Below are 18,831 nucleotides of genomic sequence, written 5' to 3' on the forward strand. Positions count from 1 at the left end.
CATTACTCCACAGCCGCGGGTAGCTAACGTTAGATGCTAGTCTCACATAGCCAGACATTACTCCACAGCACAGCAGAGTAGCTAACGTTAGATGCTAGTCTCACATAGCCAGACATTACTCCACAGCACAGCGGAGTAGCTAACGTTAGATGCTAGTCTCACATAGCCAGACATTACTCCACAGCACAGCAGAGTAGCTAACATTAGATGCTAGTCTCACATAGCCAGACATTACTCCACAGCACAGCGGAGTAGCTAACGTTAGATGCTAGTCTCACATAGCCAGACATTACTCCACAGCACAGCGGAGTAGCTAACGTTAGATGCTAGTCTCACATAGCCAGACATTACTCCACAGCACAGCGGAGTAGCTAACGTTAGATGCTAGTCTCACATAGCCAGACATTACTCCACAGCACAGCGGAGTAGCTAACGTTAGATGCTAGTCTCACATAGCCAGACATTACTCCACAGCACAGCAGAGTAGCTAACGTTAGATGCTAGTCTCACATAGCCAGACATTACTCCACAGCACAGCGGAGTAGCTAACGTTAGATGCTAGTTTCACATAGCCAGACATTACTCCACAGCACAGCAGAGTAGCTAACGTTAGATGCTAGTCTCACATAGCCAGACATTACTCCACAGCACAGCAGAGTAGCTAACGTTAGATGCTAGTCTCACATAGCCAGACATTACTCCACAGCACAGCGGAGTAGCTAACGTTAGATGCTAGTCTCATATAGCCAGACATTACTCCACAGCACAGCAGAGTAGCTAACGTTAGATGCTAGTCTAATATAGCCAGACATTACTCCACAGCACAGCGGAGTAGCTAACGTTAGATGCTAGTCTCATATAGCCAGACATTACTCCACAGCCCAGCGGAGTAGCTAACGTTGGTTATGTGCTGGCTATATTGACAGTCATAAAAGCCCGTGCTCACGCGGAGCTCTGTAACCAACTGACAGACACACTTTTTCGGCTTAAAATTACAGTATGAACCGCTAAAAACACAACAACCTCACCGTCCTCTCCACACGCCAGTCAGGCACACTTCCTCGGCTTAGAATTACAATACGAAACGCTAAAAATACCACTAGCTACCTTGCCGACGGAACACACTTCATTGGCTTAGAATTACGGCAACAATCGCTAAACACACTGCAAACTCACAGTCCTCTCTTCCCGATTTACAGGCCCCCTCTCGTGGCTTAAAATAACTCACCGTTGTCGGCTCCAGCCGCTGAACTACACGTTGTAAACAGCCATGGCCCGCTTGCCTGGTCCTCCCGGTGTTTCGGTTTAACGAGAGGCCATGTTAACTGGCGACCGTCAGCCAAATGCATCTGCTGTTGTCGTAGTGAGGACAGCTGTTGAAAACGGGAAGAGAATACGTAGCTGTCCGCGTGAATGCCTTTCAATTAAGTTGTCATTAAAATGTTAAAACAACGACGTTTACGTTACCTCTCTGACTTATCTTTGGAGTGTTGTCTGAGGAAACTTGTCAGGTCGCGGTTTGAATGTGGCTTGCTGTTAAGGAAAACAGGAAGACAGCGTTGCTCTTCCTGTTAGTGTCTATAATACGTTTTATTGAATAGACCTATTAGTCTTCAGAGCTTGTTTAAGTAAACACATGTCACGCATGGATGTATTAAGAGAATGATGTCACGTAGAAAACTATGAATAAATTAATAAACAACTTGGATTCGAACTCGTACCATTGTGGGGAAAAAAAAACAATTCAGCAGTCTAACGCACTGCGCCACCAAATTGCATCGTCGATTGATGGGCATGGCTAGCCTGACGTGGTCCTACTCAGATTCTAGTCAGAATATGAGTCTGAAACCGCTCCATTGGGCTGTGATTATGGGGCGTGTTCCAACCGAACCAGGAAAAAAAATGCCTCTGCATTCATTGGATAGACCTACATCCAATCAGAGCAACGGAACTCAACTCAACTGTCAACAGAACTCAACACTGTGTATCGTCTCCATAGCAACCACTCTTTGCACAATGCATTTGTTCTAACTTCCGACTTTTAGACCTTTTTGAAGCTGGATATATCATTTGTTGCGTGTAAATATAAATGTGGATAACGTTAATGATAGTGACATGCTCACTACAGTCGCATTTCTAGAGATGGATCGGCGAAAACACGTTTTATTTCTCTGATTCACGGCTTTGTTCTAGCGCCGCTGGGCGCTCTCTCTCTTCAGTCTCTCTCTATGTCTCTCCACCATATAACGCTCTCTCTCTTCAGTCTCTCTCTATCTCTCTCCACCATATAACTCTATCTCTCTCTTCAGTCTCTCTCTATGTCTCTCCACCATATAACGCTCTCTCTCTTCAGTCTCTCTCTATCTCGCTCCACCATATAACACTCTCTCTCTTCAGTCTCTCTCTATCTCTCTCCACCATATAACTCTATCTCTCTCTTCAGTCTCTCTTTATCTCGCTCCACCATATAACGCTCTCTCTCTTCAGTCTCTCTCTATCTCGCTCCACCATCTAACTCTATCTCTCTCTTCAGTCTCTCTCTATCTCGCTCCACCATATAACGCTCTCTCTCTTCAGTCTCTCTCTATCTCTCTCCACCATATAACGCTCTCTCTCTTCAGTCTCTCTCTATCTTGCTCCACCATATAACGCTCTCTCTCTTCAGTCTCTCTCTATCTCTCTCCACCATATAACGCTCTCTCTCTTCAGTCTCTCTCTATCTCTCTCCACCATATAACGCTCCCTCGCATCAGTCTCTCTCTATCTCTCTCCACCATATAACGCTCTCTCTTCAGTCTCTCTCTCTCTCTCTCCACCATATAACGCTCTCTCTCTTCAGTCTCTCTCTATCTCTCTCCACCATATAACGCTCTCTCTCTTCAGTCTCTCTCTATCTCTCTCCACCATATAACGCTCTCTCTCTTCAGTCTCTCTCTATCTCTCTCCACCATATAACGCTCTCTCTCTTCAGTCTCTCTCTATCTCGCTCCACCATATAACGCTACCATGCTTTCGGGCAGTTGTTGAGGCTCCTCCGCTGAGGATTTTAAAATGAATGCGCTGTCGATATCTTCTGTAACAGACGCGATGGTGGAATCTACACATCTCAACAAATTCAACCCAAGCGTTCTTTGGTGACGTGGTTGATTCTGTTACTGTTGATCATCTGTCCGACAATCTGATTGGTCCGAACAGATCCTGTTCGGGCAATAATTGTTTCTCAACGGAGCGACTCCAGACCGAACTTCCCGACCTCGAATTTTGTGGGCGGGGCTAAGTTCGTCTGGCATCCAGGCTAGGGCATGGCATGATATGAACTCAAACGTCACACAGAGTCTCTTAAAATTAGGAGGTAGCCAGATCAAGTTGGGACCATAACCACACTGCATGCAAATACAGTGCCTTGCAAAAGTATTCGGCCCCCTTGAACTTTTCGACCTTTTGCCACATTTCAGGCCTCAAACATAAAGATATAAAACTGTAATTTTTTGTGAAGAATCAACAACAAGTGGGACACAATCATGAAGTGGAACGAAATTTATTGGATATTTCAAACCTTTTAAACAAATAAAAAACTGAAATATTGGGCGTGCAAAATTATTCAGCCCCCTTAAGTTAATACTTTGTAGCGCCACCTTTTGCTGCGATTACAGCTGTAAGTCGCTTGGGGTATGTCTCTATCAGTTTTGCACATCGAGAGACTGACATTTTTGCCCATTCCTCCTTGCAAAACAGCTCGAGCTCAGTGAGGTTGGATGGAGGCGTTTGTGAACAGCAGTTTTCAGTTCTTTCCACAGATTCTCGATTGGATTCAGGTCTGGACTTTGACTTGGCCATTCTAACACCTGGATATGTTTATTTGTGAACCATTCCATTGTAGATTTTGCTTTATGTTTTTGGATCATTGTCTTGTTGGAAGACAAATCTCCGTCCCAGTCTCAGGTCTTTTGCAGACTCCATCAGGTTTTCTTCCAGAATGGTCCTGTATTTGGCTCCATCCATCTTCCCATCAATTTTAACCATCTTCCCTGTCCCTGCTGAAGAAAAGAGGCGCCCAAACCATGATGCTGCCACCACCATGTTCGACAGTGGGGATGGTGTGTTCAGGGTGATGAGCTGTGTTGCTTTTACGCCAAACTAGCGTTTTGCATTGTTGCCAAAAAGTTCGATTTTGGTTTCATCTGACCACAGCACCTTCTTCCACATGTTTTGGTGTGTCTCCCAGGGTGCGCTTCCGCCACTTTTAAACCGACAACTTTTTATGGATATCTTTAAGAAATGGCTTTCTTCTTGCCACTCTTCCATAAATGCCAGATTTGTGCAGTATACGCACTGATTGTTGTCCTATGGACAGAGTCTCCCACCTCAGCTGTAGATCTCTGCAGTTCATCCAGAGTGATCATGGGCCTCTTGGCTGCATCTCTGATCAGTCTTCTCATTGTATGAGCTGAAAGTTTAGAGGGACGGCCGGGTCTTCGTAGATTTGTAGTGGTCTGATACTCCTTCCATTTCAATATTATCGCTTGCACAGTGCTCCTTGGGATGTTTAAAGCTTTGGGAAATCTTTTTGTATCCAAATCCGGCTTTAAACTTCTCCACAACAGTATATCGGACCTGCCTGGTGTGTTCCTTGTTCTTCATGATGCTCTCTGCGCTTTACACACACCTCTGAGACTATCACAGAGCAGGTGCATTTATTACGGAGACTTGATTACACACAGCTGGATTCTATTTATCATCATTAGTCATTTAGGTCAACATTGGATCATTCAGAGATCCTCACTGAACTTCTGGAGAGAGTTTGCTGCACTGAAAGTAAAGGGGCTGAATAATTTTGCCCCCACTTTTTCAGTTTTTATTTGTTAAAAAGTTTGAAATAGCCAATGAATTTCGTTCCACTTCATAATTGGGACCCACTTGTTGTTGATTCTTCACAAAAATTACAGTTTTATATCTTTATGTTTGAGGCCTGAAATGTGGCAAAAGGTCGAAAGTTTCGTTACTTTAAAAGTGCAACTGTAAGCCACTAACGCTGTTCTTTTGCTCAGAAATTGTCCTTTATTTTGTTTGATTCTCACAAAAAATGCACGTCTTGTATGTTTGTCCACGGTAAACACATTGAAATAAACTTGAAACTCAAGTGTCCATCTCTGTTAAATCAAATAATAAATCAATCAATAAATAAACAAACATGATTTCACGGGATTCGAACTCGTGCCATTGTGGGGAAAAAAGCAAGAGACTAGGTGACCAACACAGTACACCACAGGTTCTACAATGAGTTATGGTAAGTATAGCATCAAAATATCTCATATATCGTATATTTAAAACAGTAGGCAGCTAGATTAAGTTGTGATCACACTGTCCATGTACATAAGATAATTTTATTTTACTGGTTTCCAACACAATTAACAGCCATTTAAAACCAGATAATTGTTATAAAATGTTGATGTGGTAACAGTACAGTTTAAGTAGGCATTACAAAGCTGGCGCAAAGTGAGGTGTAGGTAAGTCGAAGGATATGCGAAAGTGATAAGGTAATAACACAATATGAATAGACAGTCATATCACTGCTGAGATTTAGTAAAGAGTCAAAATACAGTAAGTGCAAACTATATAAATGCTGAAATGTAGTAAAAAGTCAGTATATAGTTAGTGCAAAATGTGGTCTAGCTAGTGATGTAGAACAGTAGATGTAAAAAAAAATGGTATGACAACAAAGGTGGGGAGAACAGTTGAACATGCCAGGGCAGATGAATAGTGCAAAAGAGCGTAAACAGATATGAAAGCAGTGCAGGTGAGGATGTGCATTTGTGCAACTGTGCATGGGGCATGGCAGATATAATGAAATAAGGGTGTGCAAAACGGAGCATGAATGATTAGATTCAGCTTTACTGTCATTGTGCAGAGTACAGTACAAAGACAGCGAAACGCAGTTAGCGTCCAACTAGATGTGCAAAAAAAAGAAAAAAAAAAGCATATGTATATCACATTGCACTTTTCTGCTTTTTTTGTATACAAGTATAGACAGAGGTTGCATTATTTCAATGTGTTTACCGTGGACAAACATACAAGACGTGCATTTTTTGTGGGAATCAAACAAAACAAAGATAATTTCTGAGCAAGAGCAGCTTGTCAGTTATTTGCATGCAGTGTGGTTATGGTCCCAACTTGATCTGGCTACCTCCTAATTTTAAGAGACTCTGTGTGACGTTTGAGTTCATATCATGCCATGCCCATCAATCAACGATGCAATTTGGTGGCGCAGTGCGTAAGACTGCTGAATTGTTTTTTTTTCCCCACAATGGTACGAGTTCGAATCCAAGTTGTTTATTAATTTATTCATAGTTTTCTACGTGACATCATTCTCTTAATACATCCATGCGTGACATGTGTTTACTTAAACAAGCTCTGAAGACTAATAGGTCTATTCAATAAAACGTATTATAGACACTAACAGGAAGAGCAACGCTGTCTTCCTGTTTTCCTTAACAGCAAGCCACATTCAAACCGCGACCTGACAAGTTTCCTCAGACAACACTCCAAAGACAAGTCAGAGAGGTAACGTAAACGTCGTTGTTTTAACATTTTAATGACAACTTAATTGAAAGGCATTCACGCGGACAGCTACGTATTCAACAGCTGTCGTCACTACGACAACAGCAGACGCATTTGGCTGACGGTCGCCAGTTAACATGGCCTCTCTTTAAACCGAAACACCGGTAACGTTAGCAGTTAACAGGGTTAGCATGGCGGCGTTAGCCAGGACCAGTCGAGATCACTTTACTGGCTGTGTCTCAATTGTTTTTGCGAGTAATCAACTCGGGTACTCTAGCTATATAATTCAATGTGAGTACACAAATGTTGAAATTACATAAAATGCCCGTCCCTAGTGGCTGTGATAAATTAGCCTAAAGCTAATGCTTACCTGTTCAGGAGGAAATAAGCCAATTCTGCGTCCTTTTGGGATCTAAGCTGTCTCCATCTTTCAAATACATCTCCAATATTTACCAGGGGGTTGTTACATCTCTGGTCAGACAACTGTTAGAAACATGCTGTTTTCTTTTTTTTAGGTCGGGTAGAATCTATCTCCGTTGATCCTGTTCGTTTGTGTGCTGCTTTCATGGCTGTACTACCGTTACAGCTGTAGCGCGCTGGGTTTACGTTTTTCCAGGTATATCTGGCAACCCGGCCTGGCTGTCAAACTGGGCCGTTGATAACAACACACAGATCAAAACATAAACATAAATTCCGTTACGGAGCGTAAATTTCAAAAAGAAAAAACACTGACATTAGCATTGTTGTCAGAAAAGATAGTATTTCAGCTTAACATGTTTCCTTAATATCTGATGAGGCATTGGTGTCATTTTTGGATTTATTACAGTACAAATATTACATATTGGACCTTTAAAAACAACTTAAACAAACCAGATCCATTATGTTAAAGGGATATTCCACCGTTTGTTGAAATAGGGCTTATCACGGTCTCCCCTAGCTGTAGATAGGTGGGCCAACGCATTTTTTGTACATGCATCGTTTTAGTCCGGTGCAACACCGGCAGCGCCGCCGCTAGTTAGCTTAGCGTAGCGAATGGAATCCTATGTTGCCGGTTAGCATGTTGTGAGTAGAAGTGAGCCAACAAAAGACAAAAAAAAAAAACCTAATTACTTGCACTGAGACAAAAAATGCATTGGCCCACCTATCTACAGCCAGGGGAGACCGTGATAAGAACTATTTCAACAGACGGTGGCGTATCCCTTTAACGATACTGCTTTAGATGGGTTTGTAGTTTGGAGAGAGCCAGGCTAGCTGTTCATCCTGTCTTTATGCTAAGCTAGGTTAACCACACCCTGACTCCAGCTCCGTACTGAACACAGACATGAAACTGACATCCATCTTCTAAACCAGCTCTCAGACAGAAAGCAAACAAAATGCTGATCTCATCCTTGAGGCTGCACAGAGAGAAAAGCTGCAGCCGGCGGTTCTGTTTTGGACCATCTGTCTCAGGTATCCGTCAGAGCGTGTGCTGATTGATGGCACAATGAAAAGGGGATATGAAGATCGCTGAGGAGCGCCAAGTTTAATATTTCACATTCTGACATTTTCTCTCACTTGAATCCTTTTCTCCATATTCTGTCGCTGACTCTTTTAAATAATAAACACTAAAACAGTGGCCATTAATGCCCGAACATCGGCTCATGAAAATGCCTCCACTATGAGCGTCTAAAGCCCCAGAGGCATCTCGCCACGTAGTGCGCTTGTGTGGGTTTCCAAGCCCACCAATGTGCTGTTATTATCTCCCTGGAAGATAATGTTCACATGTGGAAACAGAAAGCTTTCAGAGAGCTCATACAGCCCCCCCCCCCCCTCCGAAGGCTGCACTCTCCTACAGTAGATCTGTTATTTTATAGATATATGGATGTGTGATTTGCAAGACTTCTTCATTCAAGAGGTGCAGCAGTTGGTGCAGTTACAGTGCCTTGCGAAAGTATTCGGCCCCCTTCAACTTTTCGACCTTTTGCCACATTTCAGGCCTCAAACATAAAGATATAAAACTGTAATTTTTTGTGAAGAATCAACAACAAGTGGGACACAATCATGAAGTGGAACGAAATTTATTGGATATTTCAAACCTTTTAAACAAATAAAAAACTGAAATATTGGGCGTGCAAAATTATTCAGCCCCCTTAAGTTAATACTTTGTAGCGCCACCTTTTGCTGCGATTACAGCTGTAAGTCGCTTGGGGTATGTCTCTATCAGTTTTGCACATCGAGAGACTGACATTTTTGCCCATTCCTCCTTGCAAAACCGCTCGAGCTCAGTGAGGTTGGATGGAGAGCGTTTGTGAACAGCAGTTTTCAGTTCTTTCCACAGATTCTCGATTGGATTCAGGTCTGGACTTTGACTTGGCCATTCTAACACCTGGATATGTTTATTTGTGAACCATTCCATTGTAGATTTTGCTTTATGTTTTGGATCATTGTCTTGTTGGAAGACAAATCTCCGTCCCAGTCTCAGGTCTTTTGCAGACTCCATCAGGTTTTCTTCCAGAATGGTCCTGTATTTGGCTCCATCCATCTTCCCATCAATTTTAACCATCTTCCCTGTCCCTGCTGAAGAAAAGCAGGCCCAAACCATGATGCTGCCACCACCATGTTTGACAGTGGGGATGGTGTGTTCAGGGTGATGAGCTGTGTTGCTTTTACGCCAAACATAACGTTTTGCATTGTTGCCAAAAAGTTCGATTTTGGTTTCATCTGACCACAGCACCTTCTTCCACATGTTTGGTGTGTCTCCCAGGTGGCTTTTAGCAAACTTTAAAACGACACTTTTATGGATATCTTTAAGAAATGGCTTTCTTCTTGCCACTCTTCCATAAAGGCCAGATTTGTGCAGTATACGACTGATTGTTGTCCTATGGACAGAGTCTCCCACCTCAGCTGTAGATCTCTGCAGTTCATCCAGAGTGATCATGGGCCTCTTGGCTGCATCTCTGATCAGTCTTCTCATTGTATGAGCTGAAAGTTTAGAGGGACGGCCGGGTCTTCGTAGATTTGTAGTGGTCTGATACTCCTTCCATTTCAATATTATCGCTTGCACAGTGCTCCTTGGGATGTTTAAAGCTTGGGAAATCTTTTTGTATCCAAATCCGGCTTTAAACTTCTCCACAACAGTATCTCGGACCTGCCTGGTGTGTTCCTTGTTCTTCATGATGCTCTCTGCGCTTTAAACGGACCTCTGAGACTATCACAGAGCAGGTGCATTTATACGGAGACTTGATTACACACAGCTGGATTCTATTTATCATCATTAGTCATTTAGGTCAACATTGGATCATTCAGAGATCCTCACTGAACTTCTGGAGAGAGTTTGCTGCACTGAAAGTAAAGGGGCTGAATAATTTTGCGCGCCCACTTTTTCAGTTTTTTATTTGTTAAAAAAGTTTGAAATAGCCAATGAATTTCGTTCCACTTCATAATTGGGACCCACTTGTTGTTGATTCTTCACAAAAAATTACAGTTTTATATCTTTATGTTTGAGGCCTGAAATGTGGCAAAAGGTCGAAACGTTCAAGGGGGCCGAATACTTTCGCAAGGCACTGTATAATTAGGGATGCACGATATTGGATTTTGGCCGATATTCGATATGCCGATATTTTCAAACTCATTTTGGCCGATGCCGATACCGATATATATACCCATTTTTCCCCTGATATACTGCTCACTTTAATTCTACTGAAGAGAAATCCAAGTATCTCTCCTGTACTACCTTTACCTTATTACAGTCATGTGTTGTAGATAAGGCAATACACAGGACCAACAACATTTGATTCTACCATAAATGTATCATTTTACAAATGTAGACAGACATTCACCCCTGAAAAATAGTTAAATTATTTAACTTGGAGGAGAATAAATTATATGCCAGTGCCACATTTTATTTTTAAGTTCAGACTTCAAACTTAAGTCCTTAGGAGTAAAATAAATAAAAATAAATTTTCAAATAAAAAATGTAACTCATCTCCTACTTGAACAGGTCTGCCAAATGCCTTACATCAGAGGCACCGCTAAACAGCCGTTCACCGTCAACACGTAGCACGACATGCACTCGTTCTCTTTCTATTTTCCATTTCACAAACGTATTATCAAATGCAGATGCAATTGCAGCTGCTGTGTGAGAACCGGAGCATTCCTGTGAGTGTAGGTCGGACAGCTTTTTTAAGGGTCAAGTCTTCGTCTATCCACTGGGCAGTGAGGCTCAAGATGCTAACAGGACTCACGCTTGATGTCCAAATGGCCGCTGTCCGTGGTAAAGCTAATGTGACTAGCGCCGCGAGGAGCTTTTCAATGTGACTGGCGACAACACTCTGGAGTTCAGATAACGGCACATCAGAAAAGTAGCGCCGGCGAGGCATAGCTTGGGCATAGCATACCGCGGCTCTACCACGCTCAACGGCTGGTTATCAAGAGCAATACATTCAAAATTCAACTTTTACCTTTGGGTGGTCGCTGCTGTATTTTCTAGCTTTGTCAGAGGACTGAAGTAGAGGCTGCTGATGGGTTTTTGCCGGCGTTTTTTCTTCTTACTTTTCTCGGTGCTGCTCAGGATGACGGCTCTTGAGATGCGTAATCATATTTGTAGTGTGGAACACGCCTCCTCGCATCACTTGTGCTTTACAAGTACTGCATATAGCAAGTTTGTTATCTGTTTTACATTCGAAATACCTCCACACAGCCGACATGTTGGAAGTTTAAGTTGCTGGCGCTCATGCTACGTTCATGGTCGTCATGTGCGCATAGTAAACAAGACACCCTATCGGCATGGCTCATCGGCAGAAATATTCATATCTGCCGATGCCGATGATGACCATTTTAAGCTTTTATCGGCAGATACCGATGTCGTGCCGATATCATCGTGCAGCCCTAGTTATAATGAAACCCCTGTTACCAACATGAAAGCATGCTTTGATATTGTGTTTGTTGATGTCAGCTAATTAGGTGTATCAGGTGCACTGTAGTCTAGCCTGGCCCTACCAGACTCTGGTCCATTTCATTGGTCCAGAGAGTCTGGCCACTTTCCATTGACAAGTGTTAACTTCCTTGAAGGCGGGTACTCTGTTGAAGTTTAAAACTATTGGATCTGCCCAGAGCCACTCTGGATCTGCCAGAACCAATCGCTAACGTTTGGTCGTGACGTCGGCTTAGCATCGCTAGCGTTAGCCTTAGCTAACTCCTTCACCACTAACGGAGCGAGCTAGAAAATCAAACTTTTTCCGAACCATATGGGGAGGAGGGCCACGACATCATGGCCACCAACAAAACTTAGCAAAGATTGTTCTCGCTCGGGCTTTAACTTCTGGATAATCAGTGTTGTTGCCACAACGGACCGAATGGCTTCGCTCGCATCTTTCTCCGCCGCCATTACGGAGCTACAACTCAAACTAGCGCACGACCTCAACGCCACCGTTCTCAGCCACTCTCTCTGTTCGCTGATTGGACGCCAAATCTTTGGCCGGAGAAAACCCAAGAATATACCGCAAACCCAGACTGTGTACTGAAGGAAAATGAAAATTGAGCGTAAGTACGTAGGAGGGCAGAGCCAGGTTAACTGTAGTCTGGATTAACAGAAGTACATTTCCAGTATAAAGCCTGACATCAGGAGCGTTGCTGACGAGCAGGATGTCAGCTCTGTGTGTGTGTTGCTGTTCTCAAAAGTCCTTACCGCTTCGGGATACAACAAACTTCACTAGCAAGCTACACGCTGAAAATGGCAAATTTTGACATGGATCAGGCAACAAGGCAAGCCTGCTCAGTTATTTCGGGAAATGATTGTAAAGATTTACAAAGAGTATGTTTAGGTCATTTCCTTTCTAACTGGAAGATTTTGGGACCGATTGGTGGGACTGCTGTGGACGAAGTACACAGGGAGATACACTGGTAAGAGCCAATGAGGTTTAACCATGTATCCGCTAATTTAAATAGCTCATGTTACGTTGTGTCAACAGTTAACTACATTTAATATTGTATGTGGGGTGCAAATGTTCCACCAAAACAGGTTCCTTCCTGAGACTATTTAGCAGAGCCACCGTCGCTGCGTCCGGAGCTTAGCGCCGCCCAAGACCATTGTGATTGGATTAAAGAAATGCAAACAATCCAGAGCATTTTTTTGCTCCTATCCCAGAATGTATTTGTAGTGTAGCCAGACCTTACTCCACAGCGCTGTGGCAATGCGAGACTAGGTGCAGTGTGATGTGAAGATACCTGTCGTCCAGCAGGAGCCGAGCCCTGCGACAGGCTGCCGGGGCTGTTGGAGAACTTGCTCTTCTGGAGATCCATGAGAGTGTCTCGCTGGCGTTCGATGTCCGCCTTGTGGATGCTGTTCAGGGCCTCCAGGCTCTTGGCGGCCACCGAGTTATGCCGGCGGTCCAGCGAGGACGACGTGAACCCCCCGTTGTTGTTGTCGGGGAACCGCCGGGCCCCGCGGTTGCCGCCGGCAGCCAGGGTGTGGTAATCCCGCGGGAACTCGGCATCACCGGTAGAGATCATGGGACCCTTTCTCTTCTCTCGACCTGCAGCAGGTTTGTCAGAGTGGGAGTCGGACGAGGGGTGGGTTCAAAGAGAGAAAAGGGGGGATAGTGAGCAGTGAAACAACTATATATGTTTTTGGTTACGCCATTATATCACAGTATTTTCCTGAGGTTTGTGGAAGACTTAGGTGCACGTATTTGGCGGGCGGGGGTTTATGGGACCTCCCTTGAGAAAATGGTTTTCGCATGAAAAATAATTCAATTTTTGACAATTATTTTTACCATATCTGTGACTAAAACATTGGAAAAGCTAGAGCAGATAATAAATAACACTCAAAAAGCTTTGTAGTATCTGAAGGTTTACAACTTTGACTTAAAGGTCCCATGACATGGTGCTTTTTGGATGCTTTTATATAGACCTTAGTGGTCCCCTAATACTGTATCTGAAGTCTCTTTTATATAGACCTTAGTGGTCCCCTAATACTGTATCTGAAGTCTCTTTTATATAGACCTTAGTGGTCCCCTAATACTGTACCTGAAGTCTCATTCCCAAAATTCAGCCTTGGTGCAGAATTAGAGCCACTAGAGCCAGTCCCACAATGACCTTTCCTTAGGATGTGCCATTTCTGTGTCTCTAGCTATTGAGGAGGAGAGAGGGGGGGCAAGGTGGAGGGTGGGGGTGTGGCCTTGACTAACTGCCACTTTTCTCGTTTGAAAGCCATGATGTCTCTCTCTCTCTCATGGGTGGGCCTAATTCTCTGGGCGGGCAAAGCAGAGAAAGGGGAGGTAACCTTGCTCCTTATGACCTCATAAGGAGAAGATTCCTGATTGGCCCATCTGAGCTTTCATTTTCTCAAAGGCAGAGCAGGATACCCAGGGCTCAGTTTACACCTATCACCATTTCTAGTCACTGGGGGACCATAGGCAGGCTGGGGGAACACATATTAATGTTAAAAAACCTCAAAGTTAAATTTTCATGCCATGGGACCTTTAAGTTTTTGTTATAAGGGGATTCAGATGAACTTTGCACCATTCTGCTGAAACATCTGGAAAGTGTTACCAGTGCCGCCCCCCCCCCAAAACAGAGATAGACTTTGTTGGACCTATTCCATGTGGATGGTATCGATTGGTCAGTTCCTTGCTCCTACCCCTACATCACCAAGTATTATGTTACACAAAGCATAGAATATATACTGTATCCCAACAGCAGAATTTCAGAGTGACCATTTTGGAAGATTGGGATCTGTTGCTCTCAGAGCTTCTGCAGAAGCTTGTAAATTGATGCTGAATTCTTTGATGTAATAAACTTTTATAATCAATGTCGACAGTGTCGGCTGATTTCTTATCAACACATCATCGCAGCATTTGTAGATCGGATACCACAGCTTAAAGACAAAACTTGCTAAAGACGTCCATCGGGGACCAACTACAATCAGATTACATCTGAGAAAGTCATTCAGTTAGTTTTGATGCTCAAACTGATTTTACATTCATTTGGCGTAGGTGCTGTGCCTAACCCTTATGATGGTAGGGAAAACCCTGACAGAATATGATAAAATAATAAAATGTTATTTTTAGTAAATAAATCAGTAAGGGACTCAGAACAACTCTATATACAGACTACGTGAAATGACTACAAGCTCCAGAGGAGCTACAAAATTGTGTTTCGGGGATCAGGAATAAATCTGAACCTCAGTTTAAATATTAGAATAAAAAGAAAACATTTCAATATTAGAATAAAAAGAAAACATTTCAATATATTTCAAATATTTCCTTTAAAGTGATGCCACATAATATAAGTGTATTAATCAAAGTTCATTTAATTAGGACTGACTTGGAAAATAAAAAGGAAAATCAATAAGTAGTTATATGTAGGGCTGTCACGATTCTCCAAATCCACCATTTGATTTGAAAGTCAGGATTCAGATGTGTGCATGAAGGCAGGGATGGAGAGAGAAACACACACACACACACACACACACACACACACACACACACAGGTGGAATCACCGATCCACCGAAATCATGTCACTCATAGTTACAGGACAATATTTCAACAACTGAAAACATCCAAAACACAGTAAGTAACAACATTTAGGATCTTTTGGAGATTGATGTTCAAGAAGAGTGAATGGCTTAATATCAAAATCCTCTAGTAGATCTTTAATTTAAAAAATGTATAAGATAATTTGAAAATTGGCTGATAAACAGCAGACAAATTCAAAATGATGACTATGTTTCAGTTTCTCAGTGCAACGCTTTTTGAGCTGATTTGATCAATTCTCAGACGTCGGAGCATCCTTAAGTGAACTGAAAAAAGACGAATAAAAAAAAAAAAAAGTGTCTGGTCCTAGCTGCTGTAAGTGCAAGTTCATTTTCATAGATAAGTGGAATAAATAGAAGCAATGGCTGCCTAAAAGGCGAAGAATCAAACTAAAAAAACGATCAGCAACCACGTGTTGTGGTGCTGCAAATAAGTCTGTAACATTATTACATAATTGTGTAAACGTCATTACATAATCAAGGTTTATTTGTTTTAACCGCAAATAATTGCTAACATTTGGTCTTAAGGAGTTAGGGGTGGGAATCACCAGAGGCCTCACGATACGATATCATCCCGATACTTATGTCACGATACAATATTATAGCGATTTTAAACATATTGCAATATTCTGCGATATATTGCAATGTATTACCTTTTTTCCAACTTTAAATTTTTCCCAATTTCAAATGATGTCCCCAAAGGACAATTTTGTCAACATTTGTTTTATCTAAAAAGATAAATTTCTCTGTTTGTTCATCTCACTTCAATTTTATTGCTGCAAAATGGGATTGTCAAGCAGACAAACTGACCAACACATATATCATAAAAGATCCATACTTGGCGTCTGTGTATCGATACAGTATTGCCACGAAAAATATCGCGATACTATGCTGTATCGATTTTTTCCCCCACCCCTATTAGGAGTATGACTGGCAATTGTTGACTTTGTTTAGAAATGTCAAATTGTAATTATATAAGTGATAATTGGTCGGACTATATATTTTTATTATTATTTCAACTGTTGGTTGTTGGCACTTGACCCTAAACATGTTCATAGTGACAAGAATGACAAGGGGAGGGGGAAACAGATAGTTTTATGATAATAAATAGCTGGGGTTTACTTCATAGGCTGTGTATTTGTGTTATTACATTACCTGGGTCACATGATAATGTATCCTGGACTTCATTCACAATTTAATTTGTTAAAAAAAAGTAAGAAATAATGAAAATGAAATGAAATAAATAATGAAAATGAAATGAAAATTTGACTGAAAGAGACAATTAATTGTACAGCAACATTTTAATTTGTTACAGCTCCAGCTTTAAATTGCTCATTCAACTGTAAGTAAGTGAGATGGTTTAGTGCATTGTGTAAACACACAGTAGTTAATCGGTTAGGGCTGGAGGCCCGTCGAGTGAGCAGCAGCGAGAGTGTTAACGTGACGACTAACGATGCGTCCATGCACTCATTTTGTCCCCGAGACACACCGCATTCACGTCGAGGAGCAACTCTGTGTGTTTGTGTTCAGGGAGAAACACGAGACAAACAGAGAAAACGGTCTTATTGTCGCACACGCCACACACACACACACACACACACACACACACACACACAACACAAACACACCTCTAGCAATATAGCCCTCGTGAAAACAGCTGCAACATCTGTCTATTCCAACAACTTCAACTGTCGTGGGAACCCGGAGGCAAGAAGAAGAAAAATCAACATCCTGCACTATTGTATGACAGCAGAAAGGTCTCTCAGTTGTGTCAAACCCAGTGAAGGGAAAGTGACATGAATGGAGATGATGGCCTTGCGTATGGGGACAGCTTTTAGTGCCCTCTTGTGAACGGTGATACACAGAGCACTGCAGACTTGGTAAGGTTGAGCCAATACACTCAAAGTGTGCCGTTTACATCATGTGAACACTTTGAGTTTTGCTTATTTTGTTCAAGTTAACAATTATACCGCATTTAAAAGCCGGGAACCTGATTATTAATTCGACATGCAGCTCAGCAGTGTGTGACTAGCCATAAAAATAAATACATAATGATTAATTAATAAAATAAATTATAAAAGTGTATAAGCGCTATGACATGAGTTTATGATGGCAAGTCTCATGCTCATGTATTTCTCACACGTTGTTGCAGCAGTGTTTGGGTTGAGACCATTTGTTACACAGATTTGGTGCACAATCTTTTACCACTCGGCAATTGACAACAATCCTTCCAAAATACCACATTAAGACCTTGAGGGACATTGACAAAAATGGGAAGGGGTTAATAAATAGTGATGGAAGCCATAGGCGGACTGGCAATCTGGCAGTTCCAGCGAATGCCAGAAGGGCCGATGGACTGGCGTTTCACACTAGTTTAAAAAATAAAAAATGTGCAAGACTGCACGGCTGCAGCCTGGAGCCTCCTGTCTGGTGCCATCAGGCTTCTACTTTCCAAAATAAAAGCTTGCGTCTGGTCCGCTATGTCTTTGTACTTCGTGTTTTGTAATATGTCTTAAATGTGCAAGCATTTCCATTCTATTCTAAGATGGTGCCATGGTAGTTTATTTGAAGGTGTTATGAATTGTGTGTATTATTTTGTTATGAAAGCCTGTAAGTGCGCCACATGCTGCGGGTGCCATAATCTCACGTGAGCCTGGTTTTTGCAATTATAAAGAAAGTAATGTCCCCGTCTGAAATTGGGCTGGTAAGGGACAGAATTGCCAGAGCTGAATTTTTGTCCCAGTCTGCTCCTGATGGAAGCCATGTGCAAAGAGCAACCCTATATTCTATACTTCTATCTACTGAAAACAATATGCAACAGCACTCACTATGTCAAAGTTATGACATAAAAACAGTTATTACAGTCTGACTTTAGTGTATGTAAATATGTTCTGTAGGATTTTAAGAAAATGAAATTTTAATCAAATTGCAAAACATGTTTTAAACTTTTTGCTATGATAACTACCTCATGTGGAATGTCAATAACTATGTTAAGCAGCTTTGTACTTTGATTTGATTTTTATTTATCGAAAACAGTTAAACACCAAAGTTTGACCTTTGGAGAGTTTTGAGGTCCCATGAATGTTATTTAAGATGTATTGGTTTTGTTGTATCGAGTCATCTTTTTAATGTGGTTTCCTGACTGGTGACACATGATGCAGTGAGTAAGTTTACAGTGATCAGTCAAACCAACCTCTGTGGCGCTATGACTGGATGACTGAGGCAACTCCTGTGTGTTTATGTACTGTGTATGGAAGTGTTGTGATGCTGCCCACATACCCGATGAAGGTCGGACACACCGAACGTTGTAAGGAAATAAATATTTCAGCAGTAAGCGAGACAGTGTGTGAGAGCTCTTGTCATTGTTTTCAAGAAAGCAGAAGATTCTGAAACAAAAGGATCTGATGGAGCGAAACGATTAAAAATTAATGAAGGGTCGCAGAAAATGCCCTCACTATGTTGCAGTATGAAAAGTTAGGATAGAGTACAAAGACAAAACATAGTTACTTTACTTATTATATCGACAGATTTTTACGTTTTTTTACTTCCAAACCCAAAAGTAATAAACAGAACTACAGGTTAGTTTCAGGTTAGTATTTCACCCTGTTTTGATGACTTCATCTGATCCCTTGAAGGTCTACGTGAAGATGAAATTATCACTGTTGAATTTCCAGTCACATCAGGGAAACTTTCCCTCGACTACATACTGTAACCAGAGTGTAAATTATGTCTCAATACAGGGAAACGATTAAAAATTAAT

At 42.0% G+C, this 18,831-nt stretch overlaps 1 protein-coding gene across 1 annotated transcript in view; it reads right to left on the bottom strand.

Annotated features, from left to right (window-relative positions):
- LOC120551489 (SRC kinase signaling inhibitor 1-like) overlaps positions 1–18,831 on the bottom strand; it is a 157,551-nt gene that overhangs the window by 76,468 nt on the left and 62,252 nt on the right. The window contains 1 exon segment of the mRNA XM_039788955.1: positions 12,763–13,070. Within this exon segment, the coding sequence (XP_039644889.1) occupies positions 12,763–13,070 (308 nt within the window).

The sequence above is a fragment of the Perca fluviatilis genome, chromosome 21 (assembly GCF_010015445.1).
Source record: "Perca fluviatilis chromosome 21, GENO_Pfluv_1.0, whole genome shotgun sequence".
Lineage (NCBI taxonomy): Eukaryota > Metazoa > Chordata > Actinopteri > Perciformes > Percidae > Perca > Perca fluviatilis.